Source organism: Peromyscus leucopus, chromosome 19 (assembly GCF_004664715.2).
Source record: "Peromyscus leucopus breed LL Stock chromosome 19, UCI_PerLeu_2.1, whole genome shotgun sequence".
NCBI lineage: Eukaryota > Metazoa > Chordata > Mammalia > Rodentia > Cricetidae > Peromyscus > Peromyscus leucopus.
The window spans coordinates 50,354,351-50,382,183 of record NC_051079.1 but is presented as its reverse complement, the minus strand read 5'-3'; the positions used below and the strand labels follow the sequence as shown (position 1 = coordinate 50,382,183).

Here is a 27,833-nt window from a genome sequence, read left to right as displayed (position 1 = left end):
ATACAGCCTGATGCAGTGGCACACATGTTTTCCATCTTGCAACCTAAAGTCACTTTCCATGCATCCCAGCACGAACACTTGAAAACCTAAATGGCAGGAGGACATGTTGGAGATGAGGGACATACATAGGACCTTCTTTTCCGTCTTTCCTGTGAAATACAGAAGATTGCAAAGTCCCATAAGAACTCCACCCCGGGGCAGGGAGGTGAGGCTCACAGGTACTGTGCCCAAGCTTCTGTAGTGTTTGGAGCTGTGGCATTTATGATGAAGACCAACTTTCCTCCCAGACTCAGAAGGGAAAGTTTACTCTGAACAGCACTGTGATGAATATTTACAGTACAGTGCTCATGAAAGATGCGCCATTTTAATCTGGAAATACCGTAGGTTTGTGAGTAATTCAAGTCAGATGGAAACATTTTATAGCAAATGGTCTCAAAACTGTGTGGATTAAGTATTGGTGTTATGTATGTCATAGCCGTGATTTAAAAGAATGAGTGAGTGATTCACAGATAAGTGCATGTCCATTACTCTGACCTGTCCCTCACAGTCTGGCCAAAATAACCATTCCTGAACATCACTTCCATTACATCCCTCCAGGATACAGATGAATGACTCTGCTAAGGGAGAGGGTGCCATTCTGTGGACCGAACTCCGCCATGTGGGAGAGCTTTCTTAGATCCCTGTTCTTAGCTAAGTGAGTCATAGAGGACAACAGGGAGTAGAAATGGGGCAAGAAATACATGGCTTTCATGTTAAAAATATTCTTGCTTAAGTAGGGATCTCTAATTTTCTGTCTCAGAGTGAAGTAAATGAGAGATCCGGTTATGTAAGTGACATTGCTTCCCTGTATAATGTCAACTGTGTGAAGAAGCCCAAGAACCATTTTGCACACGATAGAAGAAGTAGGGACAAATCTTTCTGTTTTTCAGTGGTCCGAAGAGGGATATGGAAGGAAATACAGTGGAGAAAAGTCAATGCTGCATGCATCAGGCCTTCCTGGTGTAGAGCTGAGGAGTGCTTTTCTAGCACACACAAGCTCTGGTTCCGTCCTCAGCACCATAGAAACCAGGCGTGATAGCCAGAGCCTGTAATCACAGTGCTCAGAGAGGCAGAGCTCTGGGTTCCTCTGCACCATATAAACCAGGAGTGGTGGCCCTGTACCTGTAAGCACAACGCTCTGAGAGGCAGAGGCACCTGGAAAAGAAATTCAGGGTCCCTTTGGAGTTTATGTTCTAAAACTCCCTGTCTCAGAAAACTAACAAAAGAAAAGAAAAATGATGTCTGACTACATTATAGCAGTCCCCTCAACACCAAAATAAATTAACAAAACCTCATCAAGTCTCCATTCCTAAGTGCATGGTATTTCAGAAAAATGTATAAATTAAAGCTTTATATAATATATAAATATGTCTATATTCAAGTTTGTCCTAACTTCCATATTTTAATACCTGGATAATTAAATGTATAATTAACTCAACATAGAAACTGCCTCTTCAAAAACAGAAAATGACCAGTCATTCCGGTGGAAACAGGAGTGATCCAGTGGCTTTGTCTCACCATAGTTGATACTTTTAGTAATACAGCATTGCTTTTATTCTGGAGATGAGAAACACGCTACCAACACTTTAAACCCAATAGTTTTAAGATCATCATACATGGTAATAATCCATCACTCCACATAGAGCATTTCTACCACTACAACTGTGCAGCAGCCATGTTTTTCTTAATTCTTACGTCACTATTTCTCATGTACGGCTATTCCTAGAAGGGATGATTTTTTTTTATTTCTTTCATCCATATGTAGGTGGCGATTGTGGTAAAATATTTCTTCCAGTTCGGCTTCTTTCCTTGGAATAAGGAGTTGGAATTGAACAAGGACAAACCCTACTTTCCACCGAACATCATAGGAGTGGAGAAGAAAGAGGGCTATGTTCTTTATGACCTCATTCAGCTGCTGGCTCTGTTCTTCCATCGCTCCATTCTGAAGGTACCTAGTGTTGACAGTTCATTAACCCCATGTTGATAAGTTTTGTCTGCAACAGAGCTGAAGATCCTAAGCATTGGGACCACTATTGGCAGTCGGGCCGATGGCAGGGTTGAGCATTTACCAGCTCAGCATTTGCAGAGCATTCCTTGAAGGAGATTCAGCATCATTTCAGCACTAGTTTAAGTCAGAGCATAAGAGAACACTCAGAGACAACACCTTGCCTCTCTTCCCCATCACCCCTGCCCATCTTCTAGTGATACTGCTTTTACCAGGCAGTCTGTTATCATGAAGCTACAGCTGTGAGGAAGAGGCACCTCAGGGTGAGTCCCGGACTACTGTGCCTATAAAATCTCATTGTTGAGGAAGCTGTTGGCCCCATGGCCTGAGGAAGACCTGTGCAGAGCAATGCATCCCAGACACAGCCCCAGTCACACTTACCCTTTTATTTTATATACATACATCCCCAACACACACATACATTATATATGTATATAATATACATATGTGTATGTATATGTATATAATACATGTATTATACATATATGTTCCCTTTTATTAAACATAGATTCTTTTCTCATACAATATAATCTGAATGCAGTTTCCCCTCCCTCTACTCCTTCCAGTTCTTCCCCATCTCCCCTCCCATCTGCCCATCTGCATTCACTCCCTTTCTGTCTCTCATTAGAAAAGAACAGACTTCTAAGAGATAACAACAAAACATAACAAAGTAAAACAGCCGAAATGAAAACCATCATACTGAGGTTGGACAAGATAAGCCAACAGAAAAATAAAAGAGCCTCAAGAGAAGGCACAAGAATCAGAGACCCACTCATTCACACTTTCAGAAGTCCCGTAAAAATACTAAACCAAAAGCTATAATATATATGCAGAGGTGCAGACCTGTGTAGGTCCAATGATTGCTGCCTCAGTCTCTGTGAGCTCATATGTACTTTGCTTAGCTATTTTAGAGGGTCTTGTTCTCCTGGTGTCCTCTGTCCCCTCTGTATTCTCCATTCCTGCCTCCTCTTCTGAGTGTTTCCCTGAGCTCTGAGAGGAGGGATTTGATGGAGACATCTTGTTTTGAGCCATGTGTTCCAGGGTCTCTCTAGAGCATAATGTCTGGCTATGGGTCTCTATATTTGTTCCCATCTGCTGCTGTTTTTTAACAATCATGTGGATGTTTTTCTTCTCACATACTGCAAGTTGTAAACAGAGAATCTATTAACAGAAACAAGCCAGTCCACTATAATTATGTACAAATCACTATACAGCTTATTTCAAAGTTGCTGTGCCTGCTGTCATGGTTTTGCTTTTTTCTACCTTGCTTCCTTTTCCAAAATATTTTAAGTTTATAATTATTTAATTAAATCATGCCTTTGTCAGCCCTTATCAGATCCTTTTTAGAATAAAACTTAGAGCTTTGCTTTTCTCTTTGTTTTGTTTTCATTTTTAATCTATTCAGGGCCTTGCTCAGCATCCAAACTTGTCCCAGAACTCATTGTGTAGGCCAGGCTGTTATCAAAGTTATGATCCTCCTGCCTCAGCCTCCTGAATTATAGGGTGACAGGCATGTACCACTATGCTCAGCGTTCTTGTTCTTTATAACTATGACTCGCAGGAGGAACAGGCCAAGGTTGAGGAATAAATGTAAAGACAGAGCATCTGGGGCATAGGGGAGGATGAAGTGATTCACTGAAGTGAGTCACACACAGCTGGGCCACATTACATGCAGGTCATGTGTGATCCAAACAGGATCTCTCTCCAGCAAAACCCAGGGGTTCTCAGACTCTTGATCTGTACATTCTTTCCCTCATTAAGAGCTCTTTATCCCCTTTTCTTACAGCATAAATCAGGATCTGCAGTAGGCACCAGAATCTTTGCCTCATACCTGGTCAACCAACTTTGAGTAGAATATTGGCAGTTTTGTTGAGTCTTGAGTAAGCCAAGGCTCAGCTCACAATGTGGGCTGGGAGAAGGACAGAATCATCCTCCAAAGTGGAGGAGACACTTGTAATATGGGATGCTAAGGTTGAGTTCACCTGTGGATAGTAAGCGAGCCAAGGCTATTTCTAGTGAGTACTCTGATATGTTCCAGAAGGTTCTAACACATCAAGAAGCTATCATTTCATCCTTACTCTATCTGCCTAACTTTACCTACCTTGTCTTAGCTAATTATACAAACTCTCGTCACCAACAACCATCTCCACTCTCCTAGGACACTCACACAGTTCTGTACAAGCTTCCTGAGACACACCTCCCTTGGATTTCCAATTTCAAGGGATTGAATGTTGGAATCGATACTGTAAGAACGACAGCCATTTGCCCCCCCTGAGATGCTAGCCTCAGCTGTCACCTTCTCTGTTTCTCAGTGTCATGGCTTATGGGATGAGGATGATGTTGTTGACAGCGGCACAGACAAGGAGGAGTCTGATGATGAACTCTCCATGGATCACAGCAGAAGAGGCTCCTCAGACTCACTGAAGTCCATCAACCTGGCTGCCTCTGTGGAGTCTGTGCACGTGACCTTCCCAGAGCAGCCAGGGGCCATCCGGAGAAAACGTTCCTGCAGCAGCTCCCAGATCTCCCCACAGTCCAGCTTCTCTTCAAATAGATCCAAAAGAGGTATCTCTTATATGGCCTGTAGGCTGAAATAAGCCCCAGACAGTCTTCATTTTCTGGTGCCTCTGCATCTGGGAGGGAAGTGGGTGGGTGCTGTCAAGAGAAGCTATTGTAATATGGAAGAATCATGCTTTGGCATCAGACAGGCCCAAGTTCGGATCCTGTTTCAGCTATGTAGCTTCCTTCATTAGTTCAAGATGTGTAAGTCCATCCAGGGACCAAGGGCTTCGGGTAATAGAGGAAGACAGCCCACACACAGCCTAATGTGTAGCCACGTGAGGCATATGATAATTTATTCATCAACTATAAAACCTCTGCTGGGTATGATATAAGTCATAATAGATTTTGAAAGTGGATTTAAAATTTATCAATGGAGATTTGGGAGGGAGATACTGGGGACTGAACCCAGAGTCTCTCTCACTGTGTACTAGGCAAGTGCACCGTCACTGGGCTCTATCCCTACCTCTTTCTGTTTTACTAGTTTGTATTCTGAGTTTTGTCTCCCTTCCTTCCTTCCACTGGCTGGCTTTGAACTCTGTAGCCTAGGTGGGCCTTGAACTCTCAAATCCTCCAACTTCAACCTCCCAGATAGCTATAATTATAAGCATGTGCCACAAGGATCAGCTTCAGTTGGGGACTTTTAACAAAACTGTGCGGTTATTTCCTAGGCTGGCTATTGATATCTTACTGAACACTGAGTGCGATCAGAAAGTTACTGTTTGGAAGTACTTGGGCCTTGGTAGTCATGGGCTCGTGTCTGATGCTTCTTCAGGACCCATGCATTTATCTTCAAAACCTGCTTTTGAGGCACATACTGGGAGACCAAGTCATATTCGTTTTACAGTTGGAGAAAATAGGATACAAAAATAAGTCTGAGTCACGCACCCCCATCTGGAAAAGCCAAAGACCTAAAGCACTACTGAACACAAGTAAAATTATTCCCCTACATGTTTCTTCCTGAATCATGCAGAGAAGACCCACCAGGCATGAACCCACATATCAATTCCAGCCTCATGGCAGCATAGAGGTTCACTTTCTAAACACTCAGTAGTCACTCTTAAAGCCACATGTGCCTTGCACCCTCTAGTCCAGGCAAAGCCAACCCTATGCCCAAATGGATTTCTGTTGACAGATCCACTGGGAGCCTTTAAGCTGTGGTTTCTCTTCTTTTTCCTGCTCTTTCTAGGTAGCACAAGCACCCGAAACAGTAGCCAGAGAGGAAGCAGTGTTTTGAGCATTAAACAGAAGAGCAAAAGAGAACTTTACATGGAGAAGCTTCAGGAGCACTTAATCAAGGCAAAGGCATTTACCATAAAGAAGTAAGTGAGTAGAAACGTGTGCGCTGTGCACTTTGACTGGGCTGGGGAACTGGTGCCAATGGCTTCCTCTAAACCAGAGGTGAAGAACTCAGTGAAGGGCCGTGACGACAGGATAAAGTGATGCATGGTTGCATTGCTGTAGGAACATCTGTTAGGAAGTGCCTAAGTCTTTCAGGCTTTGCTTCTGAAAGCCCAGGGAGGCAGAGAGGAACATGAGGTTCCCATTGGATGGGAGCCATGGTGCCGTCTTTCCTCCAGAGGTGGAGCTGGATGGCATAAGGCCAGACTACTTAGTATCCTACAGTTAGTCCCTAGCCTTCTTCACGGGTCCCTCTACTTGCTGGTGATTCACAGAGGCAATGTCCAAGCACCAGCATGGAGAAAGACAGAACAGAGCTGGGATTGTGATGTGAACCAAGCAAGGGCCAGCCCTCACTATAGATAGGCTCAGACCTGGAGAGCCTGCAGCACTTAAATGGGGCTTTGATTTAAATGCAGAACCCAAATCACAGCGAAGGTGTGGTAGGGGCTTGAAGGACAAGCCATAGACATGTGGGCACAGTGGTTATGGCAGAGAAAGTAAACAAAAGCCAAGAGCAGCAAAGAGACACCAAGAGCAGCAAAGAGACACCATGATAGGCATACGACTCCAAATCAGAAGAGGCAGAAGCCATAGATGCTCAGATCTGGACTGCCAGGTCTCACATCCTCATGGGCTCCTTCACTTTATCCTCCTCTGGCCTCAGCCATAGTGTCACCCCAAATTTTACATAAAACAAGGGTAAAATATAGAGAATTCTGCAGCACAGGCTCATATAGAGTGAATAGCCAGACCCAGCAGCCATATACCCAGTACCTGGCTTGTAGGGCTTTATGCAACTCTGTTACGCTTCAAGTAAAGGAAGAGTCATGGCACCCTCTGGGTCACACCCGCTTTGGCAACAAGCTCATCTGTACTCCTTGAGCAGGGGTCTCTCCCGGGGATTCTGCCTAAGCCTAGCTCAAAGAAGAAGGTGGGACCTGTACAGAAAGAGGAGCAGAAATGGAATTAGAGTGGTATCAGTCACGTTCCCCTCCTGCCCTTCTGAAACAAGCGGGCTTGTCTTGCAGGACTCTGCAAATATATGTCCCCATTCGGCAATTTTTCTATGACCTCATCCACCCAGACTACAGTGCTGTAACCGATGTGTATGTGCTGATGTTCCTGGCTGACACTGTGGACTTCATCATCATCGTCTTTGGCTTCTGGGCCTTTGGGGTAGGTTGGGGCAAGGGTCTCCCCTCATTTACTGACTTCCCCTTACCCCCTCATCAATTTCCATCTTGGGAACTGCCACTCAGGCTTAGCCCATTCTTTCCTCCCCAGAAACACTCAGCAGCTGCAGATATCACTTCTTCTCTGTCAGAAGACCAGGTCCCCGGGCCATTCCTGGTGATGGTCCTCATTCAGTTTGGAACCATGGTGGTGGACCGTGCACTCTACCTCAGGAAAACTGTGCTAGGCAAGGTCATCTTCCAGGTCATTCTCGTGTTTGGTATTCACTTCTGGATGTTCTTCATCTTACCCAGTGTGACTGAGAGGTAAGGTCTCCCCTACAGAGATCCAGCAGGACAGTGAAAGGCAAGGATCTCAGTGGGGTTCAGTTCAAATGCAGAGTAGGAGTTGATTCGTCCTCCTTAGTGCTTGAACTGTATTTCATCCCCATTTGCAGAAACAAAGACTTCAGAATAAGAGAAAGGTTGGTCTCAGATCCAGGGCAGACCAAAGATATTTGAGTTGTGCTTGTCTCTACAACCTAGCTGATGTTGAGAGGAGCTGAGTTTGGTCTTAGGTGCACCACTCAGAGGGCAAGAGGACATGAGACAATGTCACATGAGAAGCTGATGAGAAATGGTGGTTATTCAGCTGGTTGAAAGACATATTGGGAGATGATGAGGGGGAAGAGATAGTGTCTGCCACAAGGATGATAATGGGGCCTGAAGAGCACATGTAGGGGACCAGGAAGACCCATTATGAAATGATGTTGTTTCTGTCAGGACAGCTATTGCTAATGGTTAAAATAGACTGAGAGTTGGGGTGAGTCTATAAAGGGTAGATTCTACCAAGCAAGCTGGGGTACATGGTAATCCGAGCATTCAGGAGCCGAAGCAATCATAAGTTTGAGGCCAGCCTAGGTTATACAGCAAGACCATATTTCAAGAATAAGGCAGCCTGAAGGTTACTAGGGGCAGGGCTTGAAGGTGGCTACTGATTTTCCCCTGACACCTAGAATCGGATATAGATCTAAAAGCCCTCAGTAAGTTGAGTTCTCCAGTACCTCAAAATCTCTTCCGCTTCTCCCATCTCTGCCCCACCCAGAGTTCTTTCTTGTCTTCTATATGGTCTTGGAAACGCACACTTCCACTGCAAATGAGTCTTGTGATCAAGTTAGTGCTTAGTGTGTGAACGACTCAATCAATGAAAGAAAAACAAAGCGAATTACTATAAACAGAAAGCATCTATTCTCTCAGGTTATAGAAAAAGCAGTCCATAGAATATGGATGTGGAAGTGTCCAGGTCATGTATCAGTGTTGAGGTTATGACCTACTATGAAAGAGGTCAGAATTTATGTATACAGCATGGTGTAGCTCTCTCGGCCTTTGGCTTGAGCATCTGTGTTCCCAAGCCAATAATGCTATATTCAGAGTCTCCTTCACAAATGCTTCCTTTAGCTGTGACTTAAATCACCCCCAAGCATCCTGAGAAAGTCCTCATGTTTAATAGCAAGTTTGATCTTTCTGACCAAACCTCAGAGTCATCCTTAGTGAACTCATATGAACAATCTATAGATTGGGCTGGCTAATAATATTTCTGCACCACATAAGGAAATTGCCTCAGATGAAACATCTAGTGAGGAAATCCAAAGTGCCCCTAATAGTGAGTGGCTATAGCTCTCATTGGAGCATCTGGCCTCTGACCCTTTCTGTTTACTCTCACGTTGTTGTATAACAATAACTATGAGGGTATGAATACGTTAAAAAGAAAGGGGAATTTTTCTGAATCTCAAGTGAATCTAAATAAACAAGGAACTGTCATCCCGAAGCCACCCAACAGTCCAGGAAAGTCTGTATCCCGCCATGCAGAGAAGGAGAAAATACCTCAGATCACACAATTGAGTAAGGCAGCTATTCTGAACAAATATTATAGCTGGAAGCATATTGGGAATCTTATTTGTTAGCTTATAATATATAATAAATATTTCCTATAAATATTTAATAATATCTATGCCTTAAACCAATTAGCCGAACTCGATGATCAAGGCAAACGATGAATTTACCCATTTATTTTCTGATACATAAAAGTGTCTCAGAATGCTTTCTGCTACATATTCCAAATTATGGATCCTTTAAAGTTAAAATGTCATTTCTTAAAGAGTTTGCTTTAATTTGAACTACAGTACTCATATCACATATGTTATACGAAAATGTTTATTGACTAATTCACTTAACAATAATTTAATGTAATCTTAGTATTATAAACTAAATGATAATAATGCTCCATTCACAGAATTAAGAGGTTTATTTTTCTGTTTCGATTGTTAGATTTTCTTACCCTACCTTTTGATTTGGGAGTAATCCACTAGGTAGAGAATTCTTTAGAATTGCCCTTAACTGGCAGAGGGGAAGTTTGTTTTCTGTTCTAAACTGTTGCCTTCTGTACAAGGAAAGTATCCCATTCTTTTACCTTCTATAATTTTGCCTTTTAGGAAATTCAGCCAGAACCTGGTGGCTCAGCTTTGGTACTTTGTGAAGTGTGTGTACTTTGGGCTGTCTGCCTATCAAATCCGCTGCGGCTACCCAACGCGAGTGCTCGGAAACTTCCTCACTAAGAGCTACAATTATGTCAACCTCTTCCTGTTTCAAGGGTGAGGGCACTGCCTTGTCTCTGCCTGATGGAGTGGCATCAGCGGGGAGCATTGTGTTTCTTCCACAAGGAGGGAGGAGAGAGAGAAGGCAGGGATGGAAGGCACCCAGAAAGTCTGAGTGTCGGCAATACACAATTGCCAGCTTTAAGCACTTTTCCACATGTAATCACTGAATACCTGCCAGGAAAATGCCCTAGAGTCCTCCACACTGGGTTAATTTTCACGTTAGTAACTTGCCTAGTTACCAGGATAATGTTTGGGGATAAAAATTGGGGACACCCCTCTTCCCAAAGCTCAGGGATCATTGAAAGAGAGAGCACAAGAAGATCCTAAGAGCCAGAGGCAGTGGAGTGACTGCAACAAAATGGTGTTTTCTGGACACAGCAAGACAGTTGCACCTGTGAACTTAACAACAGTTGAAACAGTGTACACAAAAGCTGCATAAGGTCAGTCGGTCCAGACCGACTCTTAGAGCAAGCAAGATGTGGTCCCACTAGCTGAATTGCTGTTGGCAATTGATGACTTCTGGGAGACTGAGACTCAGTTTCCTTCAAGGGTGTGGGTCCTGGAAGGCTACCCAGGTTCCTGGTAGATGATCCTAAACACATTCTCATGTAGACTGCACTAAGTGGACTCCATGGGTTTAAAAAATATAGCAGGAAACATGGAGTTGGGGGAATATATGATGAGACAGATAGAGGAGGAATTACAGGGGAGGAGATGAGAGATGAATTAGATAAAAACACGTTATATGCATGTATGAGATTCTCAAACAATAAAAGGGTAGCAGCGTAAAAATAGATAATATTTAAGTATTAATACATTTTTGGACATGTGACTGGGATCAGCCATTTCCAGAACACCTCTGGAGTTCTATGTGTGCAGTGAGTTCATCCATGAAGAAGCCTAGGTGGCATCATGCTGCCCGTTTCTGATACCTCATCAAGCAAGCTCCATTAGTTCTTCCACATGACGATTTCCATGCCAACATACCCTGTGTTCCCCAAAAGTTATACCATGTTTTAAGAGACGAAGTGGCTGTAGGCACAGCTGGTCCCTCCACAGCAATAGTCGTGAGCCCTGGTGATAGTTCAGAAGAGGTATTGGGTGCATTCAGATGTTGAGATCCACCACATGTTCCACTACCCTAGGCCTGGGCCTGATGTTTCTTCCAGGTGTTGGCTTACTATTTAATCTGTAGAGCTGAAATAGCCCAAGGAAGGAGTTTTAGTGATAACAAAACTGCTGTGGGGGATCCTAGAATCAGCCTACTTCCCTAGCCTGGGAAAAAAATCTGTATTATTCAAAGAGCTTGGAATATTCCTCAGAGCCTTCCGGAGCATAGGCTAGCCCATTCCCCAAAACAACTGAACGATGAGGCTTCGGCAGAAGCAGTTAGCCTCATTAACCTAGCAAGCCACTGATCATGAGTCCTCTCTTTGGCTCCAGTGACATTCTCTGGTCCCTCTGCGTTCCCCTATTTCCTCTCATCTTTATCAGATGTATACTCTTTACTGACTCGTCCATCAACATAGCCATAGAACTCAACCAACCTTCTGCCTTCTGATTCTTACAGTACAAACACATGTGAAAGAAACGGAATCAACTTTTCATATGAAGTCCCATCAGCGAAAATAGGAATTAAAAAAATATTAACCCGTATACTCAATTTATAGAGTGAAGCAGTTGTGTTCCCAGTTGGATTTTACTGTGAGGATCTCCTTGAGAGTTTTTCTTAGCTCATGGCATTTTAAACAAATTGTTGCATGAACCCTTGAGGTGAGGTAGATAATGGGTCTACCCTCCAAATGTCTGCCTGACTAACTGTGGTTCCCGACAGGTTCCGCCTGGTCCCATTTCTGACTGAGCTGCGGGCTGTGATGGACTGGGTGTGGACAGACACGACCTTGAGCCTCTCCAGCTGGATTTGTGTGGAGGACATTTATGCACACATTTTCATCTTAAAGTGCTGGCGAGAGTCGGAAAAGGTAAAGGGGGCAGCAAAGTGCCTCCTGCCTGCCTGCCGCCCTTGAGCACAGGTCGGTTACAAGATTAATGCGGATGCTGCATGTTTTGTGGCCAAGTGGATGGATGGAGGCAGAGGAGAAAACCTGCCAGGGGCTATAAATACAGCATTGATTCCCAACCCACTGGGGTTGAAGGCTTTACATTCACGGCTGCCGTGGTCAGCAGCAGCATCCAGATGTTTTCTTACTTTGGCAACAGTGTTGTAAATGATCTAAAAAAAAAAGTGATATGTTGCCACATGACCCACTCACCCTTGAACGCTCACGGGGGAGCAGACGGAACCCAGTGCAGAGAAATTAGGGTTGGTTAGGCAACGTGGACGCATGCTCACCATCTGCTTTCCTCTAGAGGAGGGATGGGTTCTTTAACCGCCCTGTTAAAGGAAATGAAAGACGATGTTATTCTACTAGGTAACTATTAAGTTTAAGTATAGATTAGCTTTATTGGATATTCTGAAAGTTTATAGTGTAGAAACAGAGTATTCTGTATAATGGTGACAGAAACGCACAACCAACATTAGCCAAGGAGTGGAAAATGTCCTCCTGTCTTACCTCAGAGACAATCTCTTTCAAAGAGTCTCTCTCTTGTTTGTTTGTTTGTTTGTTTGTTTTTTGTTTGTTTGGTTGGTTTTGGTTTTTTGAGACAGGGTTTCTCTGTATAATAGCCCTGGCTGTCCTGGAACTTGCTTTGTAGACAAGGCTAGCCTAGAACTCACAGAGATCCTCCTACCTCTGCCTCCCAAGAGTCACTTTTACTGTACATAATGTCTAGTGTGCATTCCCAGCTCCCCTTGGCCAGCCAGCTCTACAGTCTGTCAGGAGGCACATGTGCTTCTGAGGTTTATGGAACTAAAGGAGCTGAGACCTGTTAGAGGAGACAGAGACACACCTCCACACTGCCACTGAAGAATTCCTCTAAACATTTAGAGACCTCAGCTCAGACCAAACCAGAATCTGTGGCTTCAGGGCCAAAAAGAATTTCAAGGCTTTGTCATGAAGCAGAGCTGGAGATTTTGTTAGAGGTATTTTAATACAGGCTTAAGCATAAGAGCTAAGATCAAGAAAAGCACTCAGAAGAAAGTTAAAGACACCAGAAGGCACAGATGTGGGCTCTTCCCACATTTGAGCAGCCAGTTACCTTGGCAGTACCCACGAATACTCTTTGGGTGGCTCTCAAGTTGTACCTCAGGAGGCTGCTGTGAATTGTTTTCTTCTTTTCTCTTTCTTGAGTAGTGAGGTTGCAAGCTGGCACTGCTAGGCCTTTGGTGGGACCACACTCTGGTAAACTACAACTGGATGCCCCTAAAACTGCTAGGATCATGCAGGAGTGTGGGACATGTTCTTTTCCTGGAAACAGGGTTTGAGATAAGATTCCCAGGAAACTGCAGGTTTATAGCTGAGACAGTGTTGACAGATCCCCTGTACTGGAATTCCCTACCAATGGTTGTGAGTCACCATGTGGGTACTGGGAATCGAACCTGGGTCCTCTAGAAGAGCAGCCAGACCACTGAGCCATCTCTTCAGCCTCTTGTCCTTATTTTTAAAGAGCACCAAAACTGGAATGATGAGAGAAAGTCTTAGTCTATTTTTCTTTGTTGCTGTTATTGTTGCTGTAACAAACATCTGAGACTGGGAAATTTATACAGAGAAGAGATTTACTTCGACTCCTGGCCCTACAGGGCAGCCATCTGACTTCCTGCCTCTCTGTGCACACTGAGAAAGCAGAGAAAGAACCATGCAAGTGTGGTAGAGCAGAAGGAACAGCCTCCTGTGTTAACAAGACCATTCCGCAAGAAAAGTTGAGTTCACTCCTGAAGACTCCTTGCTCAGCCCAAATGCCTTGCAGAGATCCCCCCACATCTCAGTACTGTGTAGAGAATGCCTCATTCACTGGTTCTCTGGGGACAAACTGCATCCAACCAAGAGGGAATGGGAACACCAAAGGACACAGGGTAGCAACCAGAGTGACAAAGGCCCTAGACATGCTTGCATAGGAGAACCCTAGAAAGGTTGAACCAAGAATCATTTGGTTCACCGGCAAGACATAAGAAGAAGCAGAAATAACAGTTATTTTCAAGTGTGAATTTTTGTAGCTGGAGAATTTTCTCTCTGGTCCCGCCAAGCCCCGGCAGTCCGACAGCCCATTTATAAAATAAACACACAGATGCTTATATTATTTAAACTGTTTGGCCTAATGGCTCAGGCTTCTTGTTAACTGTTCTTATGTCTTAAATTAATCCATTTCTATAAATCTATACCTTGCTCATGGCTTACCGGCATCTTCACATGCTGCTTGTCATGGTGGTGGCTGGCAGTGTCTCCCTTCCTGTTCTCTCCATTCTCCTCTCTGTTAGTCCCGCCTATACTTCCTGCCTGGCCACTGGCCAATCAGTGTTTTATTTATTGACCAATCAGAGCAACACATTTGACATACAGACCATCCCACAGATTTTTTTTTTGAGAAAAATCATGTGAAACTAGGCTGATATTTGTGAGACATAAACTAACAAAAAAAGACAAGTAGGAAAAAGCCCCAATAAATGTCAATAGAAAATAAAGACATTTCTAAGGATCAGTGCTGCTTCATAATGGAGCTGGCTACCTTACAAGAGTAGTTGCCAGGAAATATCCAAGTACACACTGAGGCCCCCCAGAGAAATGTTTGTTCCATCAAGACACTAAGTCTACTTCCATATGTGAGATTCCTGATACTGTAACTAAACACCTAAGACAAGTCAACTCAAAAAGACAAAAGGTTTGTTTGTACATTCTTGGGTGAGTTAGAACACAAAATAGTACCCACCATTCCCCCTCCTGTATATGTAATCTGACAGTGGATGGATGCACAGTAGTGTAGCCTACAGGGAGGGAGGCTGACGGCCTTCCCGTATCCTCAGAGAAGCCCAGGCTTCCCATCTTGATGGCCTCACAGCCCATGGGAGTTGGGGATAGAAGTCTGAGAAGCCTGGGGAACTGAGGCTAAGAGTCTTCTCTCTGTTATATCTGCCACATTCTCTTTCCATGGCAGCCTAGATTCCAGGGCGTGGGTAAGTCAATGTGGCTGGAACAACCTGTTACAAAGGGCCATAAATGGAGGAATGGCAATCTGAGGCCTTGGTTTTCAATCTGCCCTACACACTTGCTGAGCACCATCTCTGTGGCCAGAATTCTGCTACAGCATGCAAAGTCCCAAAGCATGGGTCCAGTGAAAGTACATGTGGATAACTTGTCTCACAGTAAGCACACATACAATAGGTGCTTTGCCAGAGAGCAGCTTTTAGGAAAACAGACTTGCCAGGAGAAAGGGGGTCTTCACTGAGTGAGTTAGTGGAAAGCCTGAGTTGGCTGAGGGCAGAGGGAGCATCTTCTTTTCTGCTTCTCCCCTGCCACAATCCATGTCTCCTTGCCTCTGCTCCCGCAGGGATTTTGCTGGATGCTTTTAAGGCCTTGGCAACTTTCTTTACTATCTGAAAACTCCTGTTCGATTCTGCTGATCTAAGTCTTTCCCAACCTCAAATGTCAAATTTGACATTTCTTTCTCACAGACCTTCCCTGGCCCCAGATTTGGTCCACATCTTTCCCCCAGGGCCTTCCCAACTCTCTGCATTGCCAATCCGATACTTAGCACACTGAGACCTAAGTGCCTCCTTAGATTTCTCTGTTGGAAGCTCTGTGATAAGATCATCATAATGCACTCTGTGAAGCAAGAACCAATTTCCTGAAAGGCAAAGTTCTGCCCTGAACTTAAGAGCGTGAACTGCTCACTCCTGTGCCAACTTTACACTGATTCCCATGTGGCCACTTCCCAACATACTCTGGGAAGCTAATTAGATATCTAACAGGAACAGCACTCTGACTTTCCAGTCTTCCAACAGTAAAGCATTGAGCTCCCAAGGAAGGAATGAGGAAATAGCCAGGGACAAAGAGTTGGCGGAAAGATCTTCACTATAGTCTGTCAGGGAATGCAGATGGGGTAAATTAGGGTCTGGTTCACCATGCACAGGCCCACCTCTAGTAACAGACCTCTTACTGACAACATCCCCAAGTGGTACATGACATCATATAGAGAGACAAGGAAAACTCAAGAGACCCAGCTGGACTAGCGTTCATAGCAGAACAACTCTCAAGATAACCCTTTACTACATTATCTCCAGATGGGTTCATTCAAGGCTCTGATCACCTCTTTATGCTCTTTGTGGTGATTGACCTTCAACACGAGTATCAGAGGGGACAAACCAGCCCCCAACCACAGCATCAGCTAACCTGGGAAGTAACTCTAAAAGGGAGAAAAAGCCTGCACAGCAGTAGCAAGCAAGATCACTCATGTGCCTCCGACCCTGTACCTTCTCAGGCAAAGCCAGCTCCTCCACTCACCTGCCACACTTGGGGGACACCTACTGAGTCTGTGGTGTGGACAACAGAAGTGTGTGGATACAGCCTGAGCACTGGGCCAGCCCTTGTCCCTCCCTCACGCATTCCTCCTCTCCTCCCACGGGCCATGTCCAGCACTCAGTGGGGCTTTTTCGGCCCCTGGCCACAGAGAGAGCCGTGATGGTACAGTTTCCCCCCTTGATTCCAAGGCTGGGATGAGGTCTCTGACCCATGTAGAGAGGAATCAAGAACCATGTTCTCCAGTGCTGTGAGAGAAACACTCCCCCTTGTGTGCCCTTGCCTCCTTCCCCTTCTCTCAAGCCCCTGCTGATTCTTTCTAAATCCTTGTATTATAGAGATACCCTCAGCCCCGGGGCCAGAAGAAGAAGAAAGCGGTGAAATATGGCATGGGTGGCATGATCATTGTCCTGCTCATCTGTATCGTGTGGTTTCCACTGCTCTTCATGTCTTTGATCAAATCTGTCGCAGGGGTTATCAACCAGCCTCTGGATGTGTCTGTCACAATCACCCTGGGAGGGTATCAGGTAATCTAGCTTCCCACATGTTTTGGAACCTCTCCTAATGCAGTATATTTGCGTCTGAGCACTGACTAGGGAGTGTAGCGATGGTTCCCGATGCCAGCTTTATTTCTTGTGTTGTTTTTCGCTTCGAGACAGGATTTCTCTACGTAGCCCTGGCTGCCCTGGGACTCGCTTTGTAGACCAGGCTGGCCTTGAACTCACAGAGATCTGCCTGCCTCTGCCTCCCAAGTGCTGGGACTAAAGGTGTGCGCCACCACTGCCCAGCTGATGCCAGAGTTTTAGCTAAATGTTCACTGATCAGCAGACACATGACGTATGAACGGAAGTGTAAGTACTCAATGATAGAGTAGTTCTGATGCTGAGGATGTGCAAGAGCCTGGGTTTGATCCCCAGCCCTACAAATAGTAACAACAACAAAAATAATAATAAACAGTTCATTGGTTTTGAGCATAAGACTAATCAGTGCAAAAAGAGATCTCTGAGGCCAACTGCCTTCAGGGAATCAGTAGTTCATAACTATGAAATGTTTTTATTTTAACCCAAATGTGAGGAAGTACCAGGTAGTGCTGACTGGGCCATGTACCTTCATTTTCCAGCCTATCTTCACAATGAGTGCCCAGCAAAGCCAGCTGAAAATTATGGATGGTGCAAAATATAAAGCATTCCTAAAGTCTTTCGCCACCAACACCGTAAGTAAATGTGTGCAGAACTCAATGAAGACTGCCATGTAGGCTCCCTTGCTGGTCATCAGGCAGCTAGATAGCTCTGCTGTGCCCTCTGGTGAAAAGAAATTTTTCCAAAATCATCAGTTGCATTTGGCACCTGACAACTAGCCACCAGCTACTTGGATAAACTAAGAAATATAAGTGATAGCAAACACAAGTTTAATCTGGAACATTTTAATGAAAGATCAACAGAGTTTTACTCATTTAAACACATGCATATGGTTTTTAAACTGGTGATATTGGTCTTTGATTGGCCTACCTGTTCTGAGAACCTTGAATTAAGAAGTTAATTCAAAATATGGGAAAGTAACAGGTGAGTACTTGCTTAAACGCACATTGTTTTTGACAGTAGAAGCTGAAGTGATTTGAGTGCTTTAAAGAAAACTGATTGGTAAAGGAAATCATACCAAATACATTGCATAAATCTCGTTGGTACTGGTTCACCCAGCAGTCATCCTGAAAGAAAAGATCTGCACTTCTGACCATATTTATGTTATTTGCTTTATAATCTGAAGTGACAATTTCCTAAGCAATTTCTCTGGTAATAAAAATGTCTTTAAGAATCCTATGACTTTCATGACAAGTCCTCAAATAAAACATAGATGGAAAAAGAATCAGACAATTGTATTTTTAAATGCCATCCCAAATGAAATGTGTCCCTTACTACAGAAGACCATTGTAGTATGCTGAGAGTGGAATTGTAGCTGATATTGCTCATGTCTGTATCATTCATATTCCAATAATTATGATAACACGTTTTTCGTCATAAAACAGATTTCACAAATAATAGTTTCAATTTATAGAAACAGATGCTTTTCTTTAAAATCATTGTTGAAAGTTTATACCTGCAGAACTAACCTCAACATCAGCATCAATTAGGACAGGGTCTGTTTGGGTGGTTTAAATCCTATCCCCCTGGGAGGAGGACATACTTCCTTAGTGCATGGATTGCTTGGCAATAGGGAAACATGATGTGAATTATGAGGTTCTCCTTTACTGATGGGTAGGAATGGTTGGGCATGTGACGGGAGCTGCCATGTTCGTGCTCTGGAAACCTCAAACCTGGGCACCATGTAAGCATTCCTTTCTAGGGAGACCGTCTCTGTGAAGTCGGTTAAAAGAAAGATCAGCTGCTTCCTGTGTGAGCATCGTGAGTAGAATCCACTTACACGTGTGTATTTGTGTGCATGCAGGGTGCTATGCAATTTCTGGAGAATTATGAAAAAGAAGACATAACGGTAGCCGAACTGGAAGGAAACTCAAATTCTTTGTGGACCATCAGCCCTCCCAGTAAGCAGAAAATGATACAGGAGCTCACCGACCCCAGTAGTTCCTTCTCTGTTGTTTTTTCATGGAGTATTCAGAGGTAGTTACTGTGTTTCCATGCATCCTTCCTTAACCCTAATCTTACCTCAGGCTGGGGGAGCAAACAGTAGCACCATTTGATACGATCTTGTTACACTCGGTCACTTTCCTTTGATGCTAAAGCTCACATTTCATTTAGGAAACATGGCTTTCCTCAGAACCAATGACCAGCCGAAGAATGGCTTAGTTTTGTTTGTTTGTTTGTTTTCGTGTTTGTGTTTTTAAGAGAGGCCAGCAATGAATTCCGTGAGCAAGACAGAAAAGAAGAGAAAGAAGGGAAAGGATGGTTTAGAAATAGAGTCAGGGTGCACGGCTAAGATCTCCAGGAGTGATAGAAATCTGCAGAGTTTGCTTGCAGTCTTGGGTCCCCAGGGGCCTCCCTGAATGACTGGAGGAGCCTTGGGAAGTCTGTTCTGTGGGTGTGAGGTTTGGGGGTACCTTAGTCGCAGAAGCAGGAGAACCAGCTTAGGTTCTTCCCCTACCCCACCAGAGCCAAGCCTGAGCATGCGCCCTGACTTTGCCCTTGTTTGGAAAAACTAAGTGTGTCTTACTAAAAGTTCCTGCGTCTCAGACATGTCACCCAGTGCTTTAGTCATGCGCATTTAGGGACCTCAGCACAACAGATCATGCTTACCTAGTTTCCTAGGTTACCTAGTTTGTCACAGTCTTGAGGACGAGAACCCTGGGAAGCTCAATAGCAGGCTCATTTGAAGCCACAGCTTGAACTTCCTGGCTCTTAAGAAACCGTAAGATGCCTGGTGGTGGTGGCGCATGCCTTTAATCCCAGCACTCAGGAGGCAGAGGCAGGTGGATCTTTGTGAGTTCGAAGCCAGCCTGGGCTACAGAGCAAGATCCAGGAAAGGCGCAAAGCTACACAGAGAAACCCTGTCTCAAAAAAAAAAAAAAAAAAAAAAAAAGAAAAGAAAGAAAGAAAGAAAGAAAGAAAGAAAGAAAGAAAGAAAGAAAGAAAGAAAGAAAGAAAAAGAAATCTTAAGAGCTCACACCTGTAATTTGAGAACTCAGAAAGCTGAGGCAGGAGGCAGGAGAATAGCAGTAAGTTGGAGGGCAGCCTGAACAACACAGCTAGCCTGGGCTTACAGGGTGAAATATTATATAAAACCACTAAACAGCAAAATTAAGGAATCATGATAAGTCCTGAGGAAATCTTAGACTCTAAAGTGAACTCACAGGAAAATTGGAAAATGCCCTTTCAAAAAGGTCTTTTAGAGTCCTTCCCATAATCTTATCTTCTCCTTAATGTCTCCAATCCCGTAATTCCAAAAATTTGTACCAGAGGCCAAAAACTTGGCTTCTGTCCTTTGCGTTGAAGAGCCACCAAACTATAGCAAGAAGAAAAGCAACTTCTGATTAAACATTGTTTTTTAAATACCGGGTCTGCTGGTTTCTATGGAGACTGACATCATTGGTTTTATCTGAGAATGTCTCTGAGATTCCTATGAGCTCATCATGACAGTTGCTGCTTGGCCAGCAGGCTCTAATTCCTCTAATCTGTCTTAGAGTGTTGAAGTCTCCCTCAGTTATTAATTTGACTGTTTAAGAGGGTGGAAATGGAGGTGGGGTGACCAGGAAGGTTGGGAGGGAAAAAAATCTAGACTCACTGAAAACTCAGTGAGATACAAAAGTGAGTCAAGTGTATATGAATCTCTCTTCCAGACTTTAGAGCAATCACTAACGTTAAGCTTTCTTTTCTTCTTTTCTTATTCCTTCCTTGACAGAAATATGACTCTGGGTGCAAAGGCAGAAATAGCAACCGATAAGCTTTCTTTTCCTCTTGCAAGTGAAACACGAAATAATATAGCGAAGATGATCGCCGGCAACGATACAGAAAGTTCAAACACGCCCGTGTGAGTTGTGTGACCCAGTGAATACAGCTTTCATCAGAATGTGACGTTAGCACCAAGGTTCTCTGTTGAGGCTTAGAAAGGAATTCACCTTGTTTGAGAATGCAAGTGAACCTTGATTGACAGGTCTCATTTTGCTAGCTGGAAGACAGTTCTTGGTCCCAGGATTCTCTCTCCACTTTGCCTGTAGTTATGCATCCATTGTTAGTGACAGTTACTGTGGGGTGGCTCCAGGGACACTCTCCATCCATGGTGCCGTCCTTCTGTTCTTCCACCAGGAGGCACACTGTTCTCCCACTCTCCGTGACCAATGCCTGCTGCAAGACAGCTCTCTCACACAGTGCCTAGTCCCCATTCTCCATCCACCGAGGTGTCACTGTGATGATCCCCATATGTCAGAGGTACAGAAACCCCTCAGGCGCTCCTAGATCTACCTGTCCATCATAATAGGGCCCAGTGTTTGCTGTGTCCCCCTGCTGCAAAGGTCACTGCCTTAAAGGGGTAGGACAAGGACTTCACTTCAGTGATCCAGGCTTTCTGTCATCCTGTCTACCGCCTGACCTAGGTACCCAGTGAGACCATTCACCTTCAAAGGGAGGAATCAGGCCGGACATGGCTGTATAGATTGCTTCCAGGGTTGAAACCTGCTCTTCCCTGACTCTGACTCCCAGCCTAGCAGACACTGATGTTATCTCTGAGTAACAAACCTTGCTCCTAATGGGCACTAATCAACAGCCAAGGACAGACCCCTTCCTCCTATGAATGTCACACTGGCTGAATGGGTTGGGAAGACAGACAGGAAGACAACAGGGAACAGAAAACTGGTAGAGGGAAAAACAGGCTGTGTTTCAAACTGACATAAGATAAATAAGAAGAGAGGAAAGATTTTTTATATATATCCAAAACTGATACCATGTGTCCACTGGCAGTTTTCCTAGCTTTTTACTGCAGGCTGTCATGGCCTCATGCTGATGCATTGAACATGAAGATTACTAGGACACAGCCATTTGACTTAGGACACTTAGCTCCTCCTTAACTTCATGAATCCCTGATGTTCAGGGGCTCTTAAAGATCATCAGTGCCTCACTCTCCATCATTTCCAAATGAGAGAACATAGAGTCAAGCAACTGCTGTGAGACAAACAAAACTTAGGGTCCAGGTCACATGCTCTGTCCTCAGGCTCATTCTCCATCAGAAAATCCTCTTAACTGTAGGTATTTTTGAAATACAAAAAAAAAAAAAAAAAATTAAAGTCAGAAAAGAAATCATTGCTAAAGATAATTGTTAAAATATACTAGTCAGAGGGAAAAAGTCTTTTTTTTTTTTCAGTAACAGGTCACAAATGTAAGAAAGGCCAGCAGCCACTTTCAAACTATATGTATCATGACTTACATGTATGTTTGGATATAATGGATTGAATCTCAGCTTTGGTGAGCGGTGGTTCCCATAAATGAAGATGTTTGTATGTTGTATTGTGGTATGAGGACTTTCATCTTTGTTTTCTGTAAGGTTTTAAAAAAGCAACAAAAGCATCCATTTTAGGTGTGGAAATGACTAAAGTTCATCTCTTTTGTTTCTTAATGTGCAGGACGATAGAAAGGATCTACCCATACTATGTGAAGGCACCCAGTGATTCGAACTCAAAGCCTATAAAGCAACTTCTATCTGGTAAGAATGGGAAGCCATTTCAGAACTGTGCATATCTTACCTTCATTCAACTTTAGAGGTCTGTGTTTTGAACATTTAGCAGTCTACCTTCTAGTTCTAATCTTATCCTGTCTTACAAGAACCATAAAACCTCTGCCTTCTCCAGCCGAGAGGAGTCCTTGACTACCCGTGAGACATGTTCTTCATTTTCTTCTTCTCATTGATCAAAATTCCCGAGTGATCCATAGTATGTTTTATGACTTTGTTTACTGTTCTCTGAGCCACCAGATTGCTTACAGAGAATTGCCTCATGCAGTGGTAAGCATGATGGTTTCTCCCACTAAAAACAATTTAAAAAAAGCATGTGCTTGACTGAACCCTGGGGTCAGTACATACCAATAGTGTATTTTAGTTATTGGGTTATTCCAGCACAAGAGTGATGGAAGGAGGCCGTTGTTTTGAGTGACAGCTATATGCCCCATGATACTTCTGTCAACCACAGACTACGTGCCTCTATAATATTTATGCATAGCAGTGTACACCACTGAACCTGGTTACCAGCAAACATTGCATCAGGGTTTATGTGACTATGATGCTGGCACAACGACAGCTTTGTATCAAGCCATATCCTGTTGCTGAATGACTGCATTTTACTTATAGAAACTGTCACTTCCTGAAGTCACTGATCCTTTGGATAATGGTGAAATACAATGCAGGTACCCAGTGTGTACCCATTCACCATCCTAAATGAAGCACTCTGCACTAGGCACCATGATAGGTACTGGAGACAAGGCTCCATGATGCTCACTCCAGTCCCCACACTCAACGATGTCAGCACAGACATATGTATCATAAGCTGATGGTTGTCTCCAGTTTACATGCAAATAGACTAATACCTTAGGCGTGGATGGCCCAGATGAGCACATCCACAGTGGAACTAGCTCCAAACCTAAAACTCTCTGGACTCAGGGCCAGATGGTCCCTTGTGACTGTCTCTGGTCTCAAGAACCATAGTTATTACTATACCCCAAAGTCCTAAGTTAATAATAATAGGTGGCATTGTTTTGAAGAACTTCTTGCTATCAGCCCTTCCTAAAGTGAATGTCTCTATTCACTTCCTCCACATACCGGAGCCAGCAAAACTTGGCACTCATTGCCATTTCCTCTTTAAGCTCTTCCAGATTCCATCAGTCGGAAGTGGTTCTCTCCAAGGAAATAGCCCTTGAGGATGCTGGCCTTATACTAGGTGCCACATGACCATAATTGTGCACATAGTCTTTTCCCATTAATATACAGAACATTATTACATGACATTCTATGACCCCCTCAACGCCTGATAGAATGCCTGCCTTCTGGAGAGATTCTTGCTAAGTGCTGGCAATATAAGTGAATCGACCAGTTGCATCAAGGGTTGATGGTGAGGGTTTTGTGTGCAGTCAGTTCCCTGGATGATCAGCACAGCTACTTAGGGGGTGGACCCTCCATCACTCTGTGGTCTGGCTCTTTCACGTATGTGTAGCAGTGACAAAGTTCTCATTGGAGTGGTGCCGAGTGGGTGCTCACTTCCTCTGCGCTTGCCTGTCATGTCTCCGTGTCTTTCACATTCTGGAATTAGGTACTACTACATGTGTGGACTGGGTTTGGCCATCTGGGACCTTCTAATTTGCATCAAATCCCGAGACTCTCATGCTGCCTTCATTTTGTTTTTCCTCCTCTTCCAGAAAGTAATTTCATGAATATCACCATCATTTTGTTCAGAGACAATGTCACTAAATCCAACAGTGAGTGGTGGGTTCTCAACCTGACCGGAAACAGGATATATAATCAAGGGTCCCAAGCCTTGGAGCTGATTATCTTCAATGACAAAGTCAGCCCCCCGAGTCTGGGCTTCTTGGCTGGCTATGGGTAAGGAAACGTAATGATTAATAGTTACAATGTCTGAATGTTGTGAGGTTGGAATAGCAGCATTTTTCCTCCTAGGAGTTGAGTTGTGTCTCTACACTATTAAAAGTCACAACACCATGCCCTTTTATTTCAAAACACAGGGACAAGAGGTCCAACGACATCAAAATGCCCTTTGTGCCTCCTTATTATGGCACAGTTTCATGCAGTTCGGTAGAGTGTTAGCACTGTTTCTCTTAGTTGCTTTCTGGCCCTGAGCAAATGGATCCAATAGTCACTAGAGTTTTGAACAATCTGGACCACTTCCTCACCTTCTGGTGCTTCAATATCACAATCCAATACAATACAATCCATTCTCCTCATGAAGGTGCAAGTACAGCATGTTACATTTTTCAAAATTAACCTTATTTAAAAAAAAAAAAAAAACTTTTCATCCAGCATTTCACAATTTAAAACAGACCTCCAGACATGATTGTTAAAGGGAAAAGAGCTACTTTCAAAAAAGTACACGCCATTGTGTTCCTACCCAATATGCTGCATTTTATCCCAGTATAAACATGTGTTCCTAACCATATTAATTATTGGGGGACTATTTCTCCTTGCTATCTCTTTCAGTATCATGGGATTATACGCGTCAGTTGTCCTTGTAATTGGGAAATTTGTTCGTGAATTCTTCAGTGGGATCTCTCACTCTATCATGTTTGAAGAGCTTCCAAATGTAGATCGAATTTTGAAGTTGTGCACAGACATATTTTTAGTCCGGGAGACAGGGGAACTGGAGCTGGAAGAAGATCTCTATGCCAAATTGATATTCCTGTACCGATCACCAGAAACAATGATCAAATGGACTAGAGAAAAAACAAACTGATTCCTGAAGAGCCAGACTGCAAATGGAGTTATCATTTGAATTTTCTTTTTAATTAAGAAAAAGCACAACACTCTTGGAAGAGCTAAGCATTTCTGGTCTGGCAGCAACCATTTCTCTCTGGCAGGTGGCTGTAAGAAGTTGGTTTTCTCCGTCATGGAAAGCCATCCTGCACAAGAGGGAATGATGAAGTTCTTCGGACCCCCATTTCTCTGAAATCAGGGCTCTTTGCTTTAGAGTTTTCTCAGTCAACAGTGTCTTGCATCCTTATCGGTTATGGGAAAGGTTCATGTAGGGTCCCCTTCCCTCGGAGAGAAGGGGAAGGCACACCTGTGTCTTACTCTCTGGAGAACCTCACCTTTCCTGATGTCATGGTCAAAGTGCAACACATAGCTCTTCCCACCACTGGGGGCACTGCTGAGCAGAGACCCCCGGAGCCCTCAGCACACTCCAGAAGGGCAGCAGCAATAGGAGGCAGCAGCACTGCCCATGTTTTCCAGAGGAGAGACGGACCATGACCCAGAAGATGGTGGTGGATGGTCAAGCCTCATTCTAAGCAAAAAGATAACATTAGTGATACTCCTACTGCCTTATTTCAACTGAAGACTAGTAAGAAATCTTTCTATTGAACACCAGTGACTTCTCAGGAAAAAAACAAAAAAACAAAAACACTCAGCAAAGCAACTACGTGGACTCCTGCTTTGAGGTCGGGTGGTAACCACCCCCAAGTAGTGGTGACCATTCTGCTTCAGATGGTTCCTGTTTACAGGAAACAGAAGGACAACAGTGGTCAGCCCAGCCTGATGGGGACACCTCGGCTTTGTAACTCCAGTGACTGAGGCCACAGGGCTCTTCTGCCTCCCCCACCCCACCCCCTCACATGCTTTCTCCCATTTTTCCGTGATTTAAGGCAGTGGTTTTTCCAGGATGACGTTTTCCTTGCTGTTTTTCAGGCATATCAGAGTTTACATATTCCAATTCACATTTTTACATCTAAGACGGGTTTTTTTAAGTTCATTATTATGAAAGAAATATGTATATTGAGCTTGGGGAAAATAAAAAAAATGGCCTTTTCTTAAATTATTATCATTGGAAACACAACCTCTTCATGAATTAGCAATGTAGCATGAAAATTTATGATTGAAATATAGTTTTCATTCAATATTACAAATAAAGTTTCTGAGAATAACCATTGAATGGGCTAGAATCTGTCAAAAACCACTCCTGTGTACTTTGGGTTCGGGACCGACTTAAAATAAAGCACATCTTGCAAAGTCACCTAAGGAGTACTCTATTTATGTATTCATTATCTATCTGTTTGTGCTTTTCGTGGAAGAGGAAAGTGGTTGTTTTCCATATAGCATACCAAAATGAGTCTATGCAACTGTATTCCCCTCCTGCACATGGGGTAGTTCTGTATGTCATGGTGTGGGATATAGGTTTTAGAGGGAAGAATGGGGCATAGGGAATGATGATACCTTGGGCGCTAGGCTGTATGCCCTTGGCCTGTCCAGAAGTCCTCTACACAGTCTTTAACCCTGGCGTCGAACAGAAGACTATATTCAGCAATGAGTCATGCTTTTCAACAAGTAGACTGTCTAACTTCAAAAAAAAAAAAAAAAAAAAAAAAAGAAGCTTCAAAATAGGGCTCAGTGGTAGAATGAGAGGCCCTATTCCAGTACTAGATATCAATATTCATCTTCATCTATGTGCAAAGAGAAGCATCTTTGATGAAGGTTGAGAGCTGCACTAATCTAGGGGTATAAAGATAAAAACTTTAGGGGTCAGTTTAATAAATGCACATTTATCAGAGTAATATTTTTGAGTTCTCCCTTAGGGCCTGTGACCTCACTAGTTATAGGTTTTTGGCTCAGTTAACGAAAAGTACCAGGCATAAGCTCCATCTTGTGGAATGGTCCTTAAATCCAATCAGAAAGTAAGTGGTGGGTGACTCCCGTAAGATTCATGCCACTGTTGCAGCAGTGGACATATCTTGCCAGGCTATTCCCAAACAGCAATTCTTTTGTGTAGGATAGATTATTGACGAAATTAAAGTCAACCACATAGATACAGAGATGTACTTGATCAAAACACCTTGCATAAATACCCACTTCGCTAAAACCTCTCCTAGAAATTATTGTATTATAAACTCCACATGGAATGTGTGTATTACACTTGCCTGGGTGCTGATGAGGGTTGAAATTGTTCTCTAAACCCTTCATCACTATTACATGTCTTCCTTGAATAAAGTGGCATGCCGGTATTCATACTGAATGGAATGTGTTGTTTTGACAAAGTTATGTACAAACCAAAGACAAAATGGCCATTATTCTCCAGATTCACAGATTAGTCAGGGTTCCCTAGAGAAACAGACTGAAAGAATGAATATAGATTGAAAGGGGATTTATTAGATTCGCTTACATAGTACTGTCTGGAGACGCCAACAGTGGCTGTCTTCACACGGGACAGGCTGAGAATTTGGGAGCTTCTCAGTCTATTAGCATGGATGTGCTAGCAGTCCCACCCTGGTGCTGAGGGCCTGAAGGATCTCTGGAAAGCTGCTATTCTTAAGTCACACTGAAGCCTGAAGAAAAATGGGCTTTGATATCAGTCAGCAAGAGCATGTGGCAGCAGTGGCAGCATTAAGGTAGATGAACTCACCAGTAAGACATGTAAGCAATAGGTTAAAAAGCAAAG

At 43.7% G+C, this 27,833-nt stretch overlaps 1 protein-coding gene across 1 annotated transcript in view; it reads left to right on the top strand.

The window, feature by feature from the left end:
* The window catches only part of Piezo2 (piezo type mechanosensitive ion channel component 2), a 405,018-nt gene extending 378,604 nt beyond the window's left edge, over positions 1-26,414 (top strand). The window contains 14 exon segments of the mRNA XM_037197168.1: positions 1,805-1,987; positions 4,357-4,609; positions 5,793-5,925; positions 7,036-7,183; positions 7,292-7,506; positions 9,672-9,830; positions 11,671-11,818; positions 16,585-16,773; positions 17,367-17,459; positions 18,689-18,861; positions 20,597-20,725; positions 22,311-22,390; positions 24,091-24,274; positions 24,887-26,414. Coding sequence (XP_037053063.1) covers positions 1,805-1,987; positions 4,357-4,609; positions 5,793-5,925; positions 7,036-7,183; positions 7,292-7,506; positions 9,672-9,830; positions 11,671-11,818; positions 16,585-16,773; positions 17,367-17,459; positions 18,689-18,861; positions 20,597-20,725; positions 22,311-22,390; positions 24,091-24,274; positions 24,887-25,139 — 2,340 coding nt within the window. The 3' untranslated portion in view covers positions 25,140-26,414.
* Positions 26,415-27,833: the final 1,419 nt, after the last annotated feature.